This window comes from Oncorhynchus mykiss, chromosome 9, assembly GCF_057628025.1.
Source record: "Oncorhynchus mykiss isolate SJ-2025 chromosome 9, ASM5762802v1, whole genome shotgun sequence".
In the NCBI taxonomy this organism is placed as follows: domain Eukaryota; kingdom Metazoa; phylum Chordata; class Actinopteri; order Salmoniformes; family Salmonidae; genus Oncorhynchus; species Oncorhynchus mykiss.
In genome coordinates this window covers 82575347-82590965 of record NC_143030.1, presented here as the reverse complement: position 1 = coordinate 82590965, position 15619 = coordinate 82575347, and the positions used below count along the sequence as shown (strand labels likewise).

At 44.6% G+C, this 15619-nt stretch overlaps 1 protein-coding gene across 3 annotated transcripts in view; it reads left to right on the top strand.

The window, feature by feature from the left end:
* The first annotated feature begins 253 nt into the window (after nt 1-253).
* Nucleotides 254-15619, top strand: part of LOC110531294 (ubiquitin-like modifier-activating enzyme 1) — a 51530-nt gene continuing 36164 nt past the window's right edge. The window contains exons 1-5 of one of the 3 annotated variants that reach the window (XM_036973638.2): nt 254-625; nt 10893-11009; nt 11125-11183; nt 12507-12675; nt 13926-14060. In XM_036973638.2, the coding sequence (XP_036829533.2) occupies nt 10893-11009; nt 11125-11183; nt 12507-12675; nt 13926-14060 (480 nt within the window). In that variant the 5' untranslated portion in view covers nt 254-625. Of the gene's footprint in view, nt 626-3900; nt 4407-7284; nt 7756-10892; nt 11010-11124; nt 11184-12506; nt 12676-13925; nt 14061-15619 lie in introns of those variants that run through there. The other 2 variants (XM_036973637.2, XM_036973636.2) reach the window with 2 other exon arrangements.

Here is a 15619-nt window from a genome sequence, read left to right as displayed (position 1 = left end):
GTCCTGCAGGGATGGAAGGTAAGTCGCAGAAAAGTGAGGTTGTGGTGGCAGCTGCAGAGAAGTATTTGGGTGTACTAGACTTGACATCAGAGTTACAGAATTTGTTCTTATCTGACTTCCCTAGTTAAATAAAGGTTAAATAAAGAAAAAATAGTAGGCGGCGGTAATGCAGCATCTATTAGATGCCAACCGCCGTTTAACCTCCTCGAAGAAGAGACGGGCCGCGAGCATGAACTGCGTCATAGCAAGATTATTTTTCACGCGCCTGCGCGGAGCAATGCTGGTAAAATAAGCGAATAAATGACGTGCCTCTTTTGTAGAAAATGAATTGTAATGATCTTCCCTGAGCTAAGTAGACTTAAATATGTATTCAAAAATGTATTGGGCTGTAAGCGAAAGTTTATCAGTCAAATAGGTTACATATTTCAAAACATTTTCAGCCTACGTATGTTGATTTCCATCATGGGCATAAAGCCTAGGCAGGCAACTGCAAGTCCAGTACTGTTCATGTAGAAGTACGAGACTTGGTTGTTTTAGAAACGACTCGGGTTTATTAGCATCCTCTTGAGCCAGCAAAGTAACAACACTTTAACACAGGAACGGTGGCTCCCGTGGGACATTTAAGGTGAGTCAAAAGGAACTCGCAACAAGAACTCCCCGGGGATAAATAGCTAACAAATACACATGTTTATTATGGATGTATGACCATTTACGTTGGCATACTCTATGCAGTTCATCTGAATTGACTCTCGCAAGATAATGTCACGCCTTTGACGGGCGTCTCCGTGTGATTTGAGAAGGGACGTTCCCGCATCTGCACGAATCTCTATACTTTTTGGGTCCATTTTTAAGCTACGACTCCACCACACAGCTTTGGACTAGTAACCGAAAGGTTGCTAGATCGAATCCACCGACACGACAAGGTAAAACAAATCTGTCGTTCTGACTCTGAACAAGGCAGTTAACCCACTGTTCCTAGACCAGTTAACCCACTGTTCCTAGACCAGTTAACCCACTGATCCCCTGAACAAGGCAGTTAACCCACTGTTCCTAGGCTGTCATTGTAGATAAGAATCTGTTCTTAACTGACTTGCCTTGTTCAATTAAAACATAGTCAGGGGCGCTCCAGTACAGTAGATGGCGGTAATGCACCATAACGTTGGATGCCACCCGCCGATATTTATTTGGTTTTGGTATTTTATTAGGATCCCCATTAGCTGTTGCAAAAGTAGTAGCTACTCTTCCTGGGGTTCACACAAAACATGAAACATAATACAGAACATCATTAGACAAGGACAGAACTACATTAAAAAAAAATTGAAGGCACACACTATCTAGGTCAAATAGGGGAGAGACGTTGTGCCGTGAGGTGTTGCTTTATCTGTTTTTTGAAACCAGGTTTGTTGTTTATTTGAGCGATATGAGATGCAAGGAAGATCCATACAATAAGGGCTCCATATATTAACCTTTATTTAACTAGGAAAGTCAGTTAAAAACAAGTTCTTATTTACAATGACGGCCTACACCAGCCAAACCCTAACCTGAACGATGCTGGGCCAATTGTGCACCGCCCTATTGGTGGGGGTAGTGTCATTCACCCCACCCGTCAGGCAATGTTTTCCCGCTTTTCTGTTAACGACGGCGAGGGCAGGCGTTCGGCAAGCGTGAGTGAAGTACACTGTGTGCTAGCTAGTCCTTAGGAGCACTCAGGTACACAGCAGGAGGGAGGCGACACTGTGTGCTGCTAGCTAGCTAGCTAGCTAGCTAGCTAGCACATAGTGTCGCTAGCACACGGTGTTGCCCCCGCCTCACACCTGCTGTGTACCGGAATAGCTAGAGGTAGGCGGGGGCGACACCGATAGACGGTGTCCTTCGCCTGTCGAGGACTGTTTTCCCACAGTTCTGTTAAAGACTGTGAGGGCAGATGTTTGGCAGACGGGCACGAAGGACACTGTCTTGCGTCTTCTTCTAGCTAGAAAAGAGGACTCCGGTAAACAGCAGACGGGGTGAAAATTCAATACTTTTATTTCACTTTTGACCCACAGTCACAAGCATGAAGATGTCGTGCTCGAGGGGGGGGGGGGTCATGCAGGAACCCTGAATCGTGGGCTGTAGTTGGACACTTGTGTATTTGCTTGCGATGTACATAAGTGTATTATTAGAGCGTGCCAGTGGACTTCTGGTAAGTATGCTTTAGTGGGGGCCTCCCGAGTGGCGCAGTGGTCTACGGCACTGCATTGCAGCGCTAGAGGCACCACTACAGATCCATGCTCAATCCCGGGCTGTGTCGCAGCTGGCCACGAGACCCATGAGGCAGCACACAATTAGCCCAGCGTCGTCCGGGTTAGGCCGGCCGGGTTGGCCTTGTCCCATCGCGCTCTAGCGATTCCTGTGGCGGGCCGGACGCCAGTTGGATGGTGTTTCCTGCGGCTGGCTAACGGGTCAAGCGAGCAGTGTGTCAAGAAGCAGTGCGGCTTGGCATGGTCGTGTTTTGGAGGACACATTGCCCTCGACCTTCGCCTGTCCCGAGTCCGTATGGGAGTTGCAGCGATGAGACAAGACTAACTACCAATTTGGATATCACGAAATTGGGGGGTCAAAAAATATATTAAATAACTTTTTATAAATGTTGTTTATTATAAGAGTTTTAAAAAGATATGTAGTGAGAAAGTGTTGGGATCAGGTACATCTACATTTATCCACCCCCAAAATGTATATTTACGAGGAATTATCCCCACCCACAACTTCTCACCTGAATGCATTGCTTTCTTTTTAAGGGGTTGGGAAAAAGCAGAAATTGGGGTTGAGAGTTACCCGTTAAGAAGATAAATTGCTGGAATGGGTTTATGACTTTGCAGTGGAGCAGAGGAGACCAGATCACTTTTGTCAAGTCGGTGGCCATCATTGGTCAAGACCAGATCACTTTTGTCAAGACGGTGACCATCATTGGTCAAGACCAGATCGCTTTTGTCAAGACGGTGACCATCATTGGTCAAGACCAGATCGCTTTTGTCAAGTCGGTGGCCATCATTGGTCAAGACCAGATCGCTTTTGTCAAGTCGGTGACCATCATTGGTCAAGACCAGATCGCTTTTGTCAAGACGGTGACCATCATTGGTCAAGACCAGATCACTTTTGTCAAGACGGTGACCATCATTGGTCAAGACCAGATCGCTTTTGTCAAGTCGGTGGCCATCATTGGTCAAGACCAGATCGCTTTTGTCAAGACGGTGACCATCATTGGTCAAGACCAGATCACTTTTGTCAAGACGGTGACCATCATTGGTCAAGACCAGATCACTTTTGTCAAGACGGTGACCATCATTGGTCAAGACCAGATCACTTTTGTCAAGTCCTTTCAGAGTGTGTTACATTATGGGGATAAAAATTGTCCGACTTTGCATGTTCACTGCGTGAACTTTAGTGATCAAAGGTCATGAAGATTTGACTGCAAGTTTCTGAAGTTGCTTCACCAACTTCATCCTTCGCCTGCATTGTGGGAGGCTCTATTGTCAACCAATCAGTAAAGTGTTTTTGTTTGACCCATGCGAATGTGACCGAAACAGAAACTAATTTAGCAACAATTTATGTAGGTCTATACAGTGGAAACTTACGAATGAATGTGACGAGTCTCTATCACCAATTTGATTGTACACATATTTTCAGTTTGAGTGAGTGATATGTTGGTTGGAGAGGTGTTTATTGCGACATTATAAAACACACTTATGTTGCATTGAGCATTGCTGTTGGAAAACCTCATCAGTGTCCGACTTTCGGCTGTCGCAGATGTGCCTCCTCTGCCTTACCACTCAAACAAGCCCGATGTCTCAACTAAATTCCAGTCTTTCTTGTGCCTACATGTCCCATCAGGCAGTCATTGCGTCATGACACTTCTGGGCCAGACTAATGTATGCCAAAAGTACGGGGGGGTGGTAAAATATTTTCTAATACATTTTCACACAAAAAAGACCATTTTGAATGTTCATAGCGGAATAAAAAATGTAAAAAAATAGTTGATTTTGTCAGTGTTCTAATCAATATATTTAAATTCGTTTAATTAAATTTACTAGCTAAGATACCTACATTTTTATTTTGTTCAAGCACTACCACGTTTTGGACATGAGCGGTCGTTCATTCTACCGTGCACATGTTGCTGCTTTGCTTTTCATCTGAAGAACTAAGCGGTGCTGGAAAAAGCCCTAATGTCTATGGGAATAGCCGGCCAGGCAACCGTCCAGCAGTGTGAAAAACTCACTCAGATCCCACAACTTTGACAGACATTGATCTTTTTTTTTTAATCGTTGAGATTAATTGTTACGTTTGTTGTTTTTTTTTTGTTTTTTTACCTAGACAAGGTTTTGTTTGTTTTTGATACTACGGATCAGGCCTGAATAATATCGGATGTGGTGAGTTATTCATACTATGTCGCTAATGCTAGTTAACAGTGGTGCTAATTTAGTTAGCTAGATGTAGCTACTTGCTAACGACACAAGTCCAATGTATCAACGTTAACCGGTCAATTAACGTTAGTTACTTAGACCAACAACAAAAAAACACTATAAATGTACTACATTTTTAGCCATGGCGACAGTCCTTTCTTTGACAGCCTGCTCGCTACATACATTAAACAGGTTAACGGCAACTACTTGGGCCAACTTTAGTATAGCTAACGTCGTTAGCAAACCACTGGCTAGCCAACGGTAATCTACGTTACTGTTGGCTTGGTTAGCTAGCACGATGCTAACTTGAATCCATTGCCAGCTATCCAGCTCGGAATTGACGGATTCAGTTCACTAGATAGCAAGATTGAAATTGGTTAGCTTGTGTTACAATCGTCGGCTTTGTTAGAACATGAAGCCAGGAGCAGTTAGCTATACCCATGTCGTTAATTTAACGTTATTGACCAACTCGTGTGGTAAACGTTACAGGAGCATTCACAAGTCGTGTGTGTGTAATGAATGTGTTTTAACGCTTGTATAATTATTATTTTTTGGTTGTTGGGGGTGATTAGTCTAAACTAACATAAAAGGGGTCCATTTGAATTTCTACTGCGACAGAGATCCGAACCCTTTGCCACGGCCTCTCTCCTCCCCCTCTTCCCCCTCTCCTCTCCCTCTCCCCCCCCTCTCCTCCCCTCTCCCCCCCCCTCTCCTCCCCTCTCCCCCCCCCTCTCCTCCCCTCTCCCCCCCCTCTCCTCCCCTCTCCCCCCTCCTCTCCCTCTCCCCCCTCTCCTCTCCCTCTCCTCCCCCTCCTCTCCCTCTCCCCCTCTCCTCTCCCTCTCCTCCCCCTCCTCTCCCTTCCCCCCTCTCCTCTCCCTCTCCCCCCTCCTCCTCTCCTCCCTCTCCTCTCCCCCTCCTCCCCCCCTCTCCTCCTCCTCTCCCCCTCCTCTCCTCCTCCTCTGCACCCGAGAAGAAGCGGCCCACTTGGGCCTTTGTGTCATTTGCCAACCACCCCCTCCCCCCCTAACATTAATTTGCCTCTATTATACTAAGGATGCTCACCCCCATAACCCTAAAATATGGCTAAGTACTTCCATATTCACTTGGCTTGTGAGCAAAATATATCATAGCCGGCTATTGTTTGCAATAGAATGTAGAAAAACATTTGACCATTCCAGAAAATCAAGTACCGTATCAACTCATTTCGACCCAGTGATGTGGTCTTTCACAAGCATGCACATCCCTGCACCCGTACTAGTGAGCAAGCACTGCAACCTACCGGTAGAATCTTTCAAGTGACCGTCTTAACGGTACTTTCCTTTTGTATCCTATCAGATTGACTTTCAGTCCTTCGTCTGTCACACATAACCACTCTTCTTTTGTGCAGTCCCGCCACTTCTGCCTATTAGTGATGTGGAGTTTGTATATCTGCCTATTAGTGATGTGGAGTTTGTATATCTGCCTATTAGTGATGTGGAGTTTGTATATCTGCCTATTAGTGATGTGGAGTTTGTATACGAGCAGTTCTTTTTAAGCAACTTTTTTTTTTTTACTGACCAGTTATGACTCATTTTTCTGAGTTGACACCTTCATTTTGTCATTCATTTGACCTGCTAGTGCTGACCGCAATGAGTCCCACAGCAGGATTGATACTTTCCTCTGGCTCATCCGGGTCAATTCAACTTCATTAGTGCTCTGGTGCATGAATTAAATATCCCATTTGAATGTTCATAGCGGAGTAAGAATCCTGTTTTCATTTGTCAGCTTCCTAATCAATATATTTTGATTTGTTTCATTCAATCTACTAGTTTAGATACATACTGGGGTTTTTTTTTCAAGCAGTCCACGTTTTGGGAATGTACGGTCTTTCGATCTCTGTTCACATGTTGCTGCTTTGCTTTTCAATTGCTAAGTGTCCTGTGCGCACTGTGCATTAATGACTCGAATGAACTAAATTATTCAAAAGATGAGTTATTTTTTACTGAACGAGTCAAAGGTCAGTCAAAAGAGTCATATTTTTTTCTTAGTTTGCAATTTGTAAATTATTGTTTTTTTAAATTGAGGTAATAGTTGATTCATTTCAGTCAGTGCTTTTCTAAGGTTGAGCTATGCAAGTCTAGAATTAGATTCATCAACATTAATGATTTGGTGTATTGACTCAGTCAAATGAATAGTTGTGAATATGTTGTTCATAACTACTGTTATGCGGTAGACGGAGCACACACTATATTTAAGGCATGCCGAACTCAATGATGAACTGTTTGCCACTCTTTGTTTTCCCACACAGCTTTGCTCCATATTCTAGTGTTGTCCAGGGCTCAAAGCTAACCTTTTCTTAAAACATTTTTACGAGGAGGACATGTGCGCCTCAGTACACAAATAAATGTAGGAGTAACAGTGAAAAATGAGAGGTAAATAAAGCTAGAATCCTTAAATTGTTTCTAGGCGCACACCGCTGCTCCTAAATGAAAACCACACCAAAATATTTAGAGGCAGATGCCAGTAAATGGTTGCTCTGTTGTCACTCAAATCTTTCCAAGTTTATGAAATGATCTACATCCTCTCAACTAGTATTTTAACATCTCCATCACCGATGTGAGTTTACTACGACCATATGTCCAGAGTAAAGATGCATGAATGAAATCTCTTCCCGAGTCAAATGGGGGGGGACTATTCATTATATACAGTATGTTAGGGAACGACACAGCCACGCACTTTCCCTGGCAGGTGGGTGAGATCTAGACAAAGTTGAGTCTGCCTTAGCCAATGAGGGACGGAGTGGGCAGACGGAGCGTGTTGCGCACGGAGGGTATAATAACAACGGGTACCGAGGCCTCGCTTTCCTGTTACATTTACAACCGCCTTCCGCACCGGTTTCCACTAGTTACCACAGCTACAGTCAAATTTGTCTATATCGTTAAAATGAATGAAAACAAAACTATTTAGCTTTTTGGTCTTAATTTAAGGTTAGCAGTGTGGTTTCTGTTATTAAAGTCAGAATATTTTTTTTTTCAACCTAAGGTTTTTAAAATGTGAATTTAATAAAAAAAGGAAAGGCAGGGTGTCTGACTTTGTGTCTGTGGTAACTAGTGTCGAGCCCTCCGCTCTGCCATTTTGGTTTTGTTCACCCGTGTTACAGTCACACACAAGGACTCATCCAGTGACTCGACATTATAGCCCGAAGCCTTTTCAACCCCGCACACAACACCTTTTCTACAACCATAGAACTACAATCATCGTTGTTATTTTGACGTTTTAGACCGATCCGGTACTAGAGGAGCGGTTTGCACTGAGAAGGGACCGAGAAGGATTATTGGTAAGGCAGGCAAATCAATGGACACTAGTGTTAGCTACTTCTCCTAGCTAACGTTACAGTAGCCACTCGTTTATGTAGCAGACGGTTCAGGTCGATTTTATTATTCTTTTTATGTCAGGTGCTTAGTCATAGCCAATACATTACTCTCGGAGGGTTGTGATATTTTCTAGCTAACGTTACTACTGAGAGGCTTTTTAAAAATACTATATATATAAAACGTTAGCACCATAGCCATAAGTTCAGTTCCGCACTTCGTGTGCTAGGCCGCAGTCCAGCGGCTGAAACGCTGCTCTCCGGTCACCGACAGGGAGGCAGTCCGGTGCTAGATGGTTAGTTCATTATGTTCCGACCGAGTCCCACCGGGAGCGGCTCGCCAAATCACTTGTTATTAGCCTGCACACGGTCTAAGTGATTTACCTTTGACCTGTTGCTGTTGGCTTAATATTTTACGTCCTTGTTGTCTGGGCTGTTTGTTCACAACTAGACAGATTCGTTGGTTAAGTGTTTACTTTGTTGTAAGACAGTGAATATTCACTGGAGTTAACACCGTTAACAAGTCACGTATAATGACTTGAGTTTTAGACTTGGGCTTTGCTGTATCATTGTGATATTTTTTAGCTTTACATTGACAGGCATTGATTTAGCTACACGTGTCCACATTTTGACGATTGAATCTCTCTTGCCCTAATTTGTTGAGTTTAATAGTTGTCATTCTACATCAGTCGTTGTTTGTGTGATCATAATTCTAAGTACAGTGCTAGACGGCCTCAGTGGAGGCAATATTTCCGACTGTTGTTGGCTGGTTGTCATGATTCTAGAAGTTACTGCCGCTGTCCCGGAATGAGTGGTATCTAATTGCTTGATCGCTATTTACCGGTACACTCATTCATCGTTTTTAGACGTTTTTTGTAATGGCTGGTAACCTGTTTTGGAATGTGTAGCTATGACATTTTATTACGTCTCTACTTCTAGAAATAATAATGGACTGTGATTTTCTTTGTAAACAAACTTTAACCATTCTCTTTAGGTTTCGTTTCCTGGTGTGATGGCTACACTGTCATCAATAACCTGACATGCTAGAGTTAAATAGCGTTTTATGTTTGTATCCTGTTGCTCTATACGGCCATGGTTACAGCCCCCCCCAACCACGAGGCATTGTGAAGTGTTGCACCCCTATAGTTCACTGCAGCAAAAGGTTAATGAATCAGCGTTTTTACAGTGTTTGAGGCAGAGATGGGGTGTGGTCTTACAGATGATAAACAATACTGGAAAAGTCAGGGCAGCCATTTCCTATAGTATAGTAAACAATACCGTAACATAAACAACACGCCTTGCTGTTACTCTCTCTCACTGCGTCTGGAAGGAACTGATAATGCCGTTATTCATATCCGTTCCCAGGGCCAGGCTTGTCCGTGTTTTACCACATTGGGATTGGCTAGAGGCCAGTGTACCTGCTCGCCTAGAAAACTCTCTCCCCCCTCTGGACGAGAAGGATTCAATGACCTCTAGTAGATGGAAGGATAGAGGGAGGGATGGATGGATGAGTGAGTGAGTGATAGATGGATGAGGGAGTGAGTTATAGATGGATGAGGGAGGGAGTGAGTTATAGATGGATGAGGGAGTGAGTGAGTGATAGATGGATGAGGGAGGGAGGGAGGGAGTGATAGATGGATGAGGGAGGGAGAGAGGGAGGGAGGGAGTGATAGATGGATGAGGGAGGGAGGGAGGGAGTGATAGATGGATGAGGGAGGGAGGGAGGAGGGAGTGAGTGATAGATGGATGAGGGAGGGAGGGAGTGAGTGATAGATCAAGAGGGATAGATGGAGGGAGGGGGGGGGTAGTTGGAGGGTGTTGTACTCGAGAAGTGTAGATGTGTAGACAGACACCATCAGTCCTTGTTCTGTTGGTACAGACTATTTTCAGTTGTTCTGTAGGCACAGACTGTTTTCAGTTACTTGTTCTGTAGGCACAGACTGTTTTCAGTTACTTGTTCTGTAGGCACAGACTGTTTTCAGTTTCTTGTTCTGTAGGCACAGACTGTTTTCAGTTTCTTGTTCTGTAGGCACAGACTGTTGTCAGTTACTTGTTCTGTAGGCACAGACTGTTTTCAGTTTCTTGTTCTGGTTTTACATCAGCCCTACAGGCCTCCATTACTCCTACCCATTGACATTACCTGGTCAGACGAGGGCTTGTTGAGTTCTTAGCCAGACAGGCTCATTGCACAACAAGGTGTCATCTACTAAATCGGTGTACACACCATGGTCAAGTATTTGAGTGTTGTTATTTAAAAAAAATATTTGCTAGATCGTGTCAGTGGAACTGTCCAGTGCTGCAGCGTGTCAGTGTCAGTCCTGTTAGGACCACTGTTATGTCAGCTGTTTTACCAGCGCAGCTGTGTGTGCTGTGTACTCGGCTGTGTGAGCTTTGTACTCAGCTGTGTGTGCTGTATACTCAGCTGTGTGTGCTGTATACTCAGCTGTGTGTGCTGTATACTCAGCTGTGTGTGCTGTATACTCAGCTGTGTGTGTGTGTGGCGTATGCTCAGCTGTGTGTGCTGTATACTCAGCTGTGTGTGCTGTATACTCAGCTGTGTGTGCTGTATACTCGGCTGTGTGAGCTGTATACTCAGCTGTGTGTGCTGTATACTCAGCTGTGTGTGCTGTATACTCAGCTGTGTGTGCTGTATACTCAGCTGTGTGTGCTGTATACTCAGCTGTGTGTGCTGTATACTCAGCTGTGTGTGTGTGTGGCGTATGCTCAGCTGTGTGTGCTGTATACTCAGCTGTGTGTGCTGTATACTCAGCTGTGTGTGCTGTATACTCAGCTGTGTGTGCTGTATACTCAGCTGTGTGTGCTGTATACTCAGCTGTGTGTGTGTGGCGTATGCTCAGCTGTGTGTGCTGTATACTCAGTTGTGCTTCTACACCTGCATTGCTTGCTGTTTGGGGTTTTAGGCTGGGTTTCTGTACAGCACTTTGATATATCAGCTGATGTACGAAGGGCTTAATAAATACATTTGATTTGATTTTGTGTGTGCTCTATACTCAGATGTGTGTGGCGTATACTCAGCTGTGTGTGTGGCGTATACTCAGCTGTGTGTGTGGCGTATACTCAGCTATGTGTGTGTGTGTTTTCAGATGTCCAGCTCGCCGCTGTCCAAGAAGCGTCGCGTGTCAGACTCCGAGACGAAGACGGGATCTCACTGCTCCTCCTCTAACTCTGTCAGAACTGAACTGTCTCACACACCCACCAACGTACGTACACACACACACACACTGCTCCTCTGTCTGTTTTCACTGATCTGTCTGACAGTCGTGTGTGTGTGTGTGTGTGTGTGGGACTGGTTCTCACTCCTGTTGTTTTCCCCAGGGCATGGCTAAGAATGGCAATGATGCTGAGATCGACGAAGGCCTGTACTCCAGACAGCTGTAAGTACCGTATCTATAGCCCAATAACACAGTCAACCTGGGGGTACTTGGGAAGACTCGTGAGAGCATCCAGTAGAACTTGTGACGAGGTTGGATACTGAGACCAAAATAGTCTGACCGTTTGAGCTGGCAGTGCGACAACACATTTTTGATTGGTTGCGTTTTAGTTTATTTTGGTTCGCAATTTTTTAATTTTTTTTATCATGATTTTATGTGCAATTGACCAGAAATATAGCAACTGTCTGAAGAGGAAACAGCTGCAGGGGACTCCCCCTGTGTGTGTGTGGGGTGTTAGTAGGACCTGGGGGGTGTTAGTAGGACCTGTGGGATGTCTGAACACACTGACAGGCACCATTATTCAGTCTGCTGTCCACCACACACTGGGAGACAAAATCCACCTTTCAGCAGGACAGTAACCTAAAACACAAGGCCAAATCTACACTGGAGTTACTTACCAAGATGACATGGAATGTTCCCGAGTGGCCTAGTTAACAGTTTTTGACTTGAATCGGCTGGAAAATCTGTTGCGAGACTTGAAAATGTCTGTCTAGCAATGATCAGCAACCAGCTTGAGAACTTAAAATAATTTTAAAAAGAAAGCTTAGAGACGTACTCAGAAACACTCACAGCTTTAATCGCTGGCAAAGGTGACTCTAACGTATTGACTCATGGGGTTCAATATTTAACGTAATCGAGATAAATAATATTTTCCATTAAATTATTTCTGCAAATGTTTACATTCCCCCCCCCCCCCCCCCCCCCACTGACATTAGAGTATTTTTTTGTAGATCGCTTTCACATGATTTTGTAGAAATCCATTTTAATCCCACAATGCAACGGGAAGTGGAAACAGTCAAGGGGTGTACATACTTTCTGAATCCACTGTAGCATTAGACATGGGAAAATGTGTAGAATTCCAGGAACTGTACTTAAAAATGGAAACATTTCTCTTCACCACCAGGATAGGCTCCTCTAATTTGTTTAAAAAAATAATAATAATCAGCCAGGCCGGGCACGCCCACCACCTAAGCCCCTTTGTCATCCAGGAAAAACCCTGGCCTGTATTCTCTCCTCCATTGCTACGTGTTGGGCCGTGATGCTCTGAAACGCATGCAGAGCTCCAACGTCCTGGTCTCAGGGCTGACGTAGTGTTATAGAGGTGTTATGTAGTCTTATAAAGCCTGTATTCTCTCCTCCATAGCTACGTGTTGGGCCATGATGCTATGAAGCGCATGCAGAGCTCCAACGTCCTGGTCTCAGGGCTGACGTAGTGTTATAGAGGTGTTATGTAGTCTTATAAAGCCTGTATTCTCTCCTCCATAGCTACGTGTTGGGCCATGATGCTATGAAGCGCATGCAGAGCTCCAACGTCCTGGTCTCAGGGCTGAGAGGGCTGGGCGTGGAGATCGCTAAGAACGTCATCCTGGGAGGAGTGAAGAGTGTTACCCTGCACGACCAGGGACAGGCTGAATGGAGAGACCTCTCCTCACAGGTACACTACGGGGCCTCTCTCTCCTCTCGTTCTGCATCCTCTCTCTCTCCTCTCGTTCTGCATCCTCTCTCTCTCCTCTCGTTCTGCATCCTCTCTCTCTCCTCTCGTTCTGCATCCTCTCTCTCTCCTCTCGTTCTGCATCCTCTCTCTCTCCTCTCGTTCTGCGTGCGCCACTCAGTCCCAGTATGGGAGTGTTTTAATCACTGGCTATGTTGTCAGGTCCAGTCACATTGTTTGTTATTTAGCTCCATGTACATCCTGTTTGCAACCAGGAACTAAAGATATTCTGCAAAACAATGTGGCAAAGCAATTCACAAAGTGTTATGTTTGTGAAAAATACAACACAATACTGGTTGCCACTCTCCGTATTTTCAAGCATAATGGTGACTGCATCATGTTATGGGTATGCTTGCTTGTCTCCAGTTCTACCTGCGTGAGGAGGACCCATCTCTGTAGTAACGTTCTCTCTCTCTCTCCTGTCTCCAGTTCTACCTGCGTGAGGAGGACCCATCTCTGTAGTAACGTTCTCTCTCTCCTGTCTCCAGTTCTACCTGCATGAGGAGGACCCATCTCTGTAGTAACGTTCTCTCTCTCTCCTGTCTCCAGTTCTACCTGCGTGAGGAGGACCCATCTCTGTAGTAACGTTCTCTCTCTCCTGTCTCCAGTTCTACCTGCGTGAGGAGGACCCATCTCTGTAGTAATGTTCTCTCTCTCCTGTCTCCAGTTCTACCTGCGTGAGGAGGACCCATCTCTGTATTAACATTCTCTCTCTCCTGTCTCCAATTCTACCTGCGTGAGGATGACCCATCTCTGTAGTAACGTTCTCTCTCTCCTGTCTCCAGTTCTACCTGCGTGAGGAGGACCCATCTCTGTATTAACATTCTCTCTCTCCTGTCTCCAATTCTACCTGCGTGAGGATGACCCATCTCTGTAGTAACGTTCTCTCTCTCCTGTCTCCAGTTCTACCTGCGTGAGGAGGACCCATCTCTGTAGTAACGTTCTCTCTCCTGTCTCCAGTTCTACCTGCGTGAGGAGGACCCATCTCTGTAGTAACATTCTCCTGTCTCCAGTTCTACCTGCGTGAGGAGGACCCATCTCTGTAGTAACGTTCTCTCTCTCCTGTCTCCAGTTCTACCTGCGTGAGGAGGACCCATCTCTGTAGTAACGTTCTCTCTCTCTCCTGTCTCCAGTTCTACCTGCGTGAGGAGGACCCATCTCCTGTAGTAACGTTCTCTCTCTCCTGTCTCCAGTTCTACCTGCGTGAGGAGGACCTGGGGAAGAACAGGGCTGAGGTGTCTCGGATTCGCCTGGCTGAACTCAACAGCTATGTACCTGTTGTAGCCTACACTGGAGTCCTCATCGACGATTACCTGACTCAGTTCCAGGTAAAACTGTTACCCATCAACCCCCTTACCTAGTTAAAGTGGAACTGACAGCGTTTTAACTACCTTTCACATTCGAAATAATTAAATCAGTCAAAAATATACAATTCCCAGTTCATGCTACAAAACCAACTTAATAAGAGGTTTTTAAAAAATATGTTTTATTTGACTCAAAATTCCATGATGTTCAGTAAGTCATCGCTGGTAGAATAGATTCACCAATACATTTCTTGCTAGACCCTAAAATGTTTGCTGTCGGGTTGTAAATCCCAGCTGGTCTGGTACATGGTTTGCTGCCTCCACCCGTTTGGGTTACGGAGGAATGTAAACTAAGGCTGGGAATGTCAATAGAGTTAAACTAGCGAGGTCAAAGATCACGAGTCAGTCATAACGTGGCTAATAGGCTAGCATATCGTTATGTAGCTAATTATCAAGCTATAAACACAGAGCCTAATTTTTACCTAGGAGGACGCCGTCTCATTGGAAGAGTGGGTGAGTGACCAGCTTTTTGGTCACCCATCAAGTTAGCTAACTGGTCAAGTAATCATCTGGCCAAGTAGTGTCTTTTATTTCGACATGTAGCTTACCTAGCCAAACAATTAACCATAATCCCATAGAGTAGCTACAGTCCAGACGGATTGTCATAGCATGAAATGCTGTAGTATGAGTCTGCGGGTAGCTAAAGCCAACCAACTGGGTTCAATGGTAGCTAGCTAGCTAGATATAAAGTATGGAGAAGAGATGGAGCTGGAACCACTAAAATAATAACTGTGTATGCTGTAGTCTAGAGGAGGGATGTGGCAAATTGTCCATTTTTCTTAACCATTTAACCGGTCTAAATAAGTGCGTGTGTGCACGGGTGCAGTACCAGTCAAAAGTCTGGACACATCGACTCATTCCAGGGTTTTTCTCTATTTTTACTATTTTCTACATTGTAGAATAATAACGCTATGAAATGAGACATGGAATCATGTAGTAACCAAAAAAGTGTTTAACAAATCTAAATATATTTTATATTTGAGAATCTTCAAATAGACACCCTTTGCCTTGATGACAGCTTTGCACACTCTTGGCATTCTCTCAACCAGCTTCATGAGGTAGTCACATGGAATGCATTTCAATTAACAGGTGTGCCTTGTTAAAAGTTACTTTGTGGAATTTCTTTCCTTAATGCGTTTGAGCCAATCAGTTGTGTTGTGACAAGGTAGGGGTGGTATACAGAAGATAGCCCTTTTTGGTAAAATACCAAGTCCATATTATGGCAAGAACAGCTCAAATAAGCAAAGAGAAACGACAGTCCATCATTACTTTAAGACATGAAGGTCAGTCAATATGGAAAATTAAGAACTTTGAACGTTTTTTTTCAAGTGCAGTCGCAAAAACCATCAAGCGCTATGATGAAACTGGCTCTCATGAGGACCGCCACAGGAAAGGAAGACCCTGAGTTACCTCTGCTGCAGAGGATAAGTTCATTAGAGTTACCAGCCTCAGAAATTGCAGCACAATTAAATGCTTCACGGAGTTCAAGTAACAGACACATCTCAACATCAACGGTTCAGAGG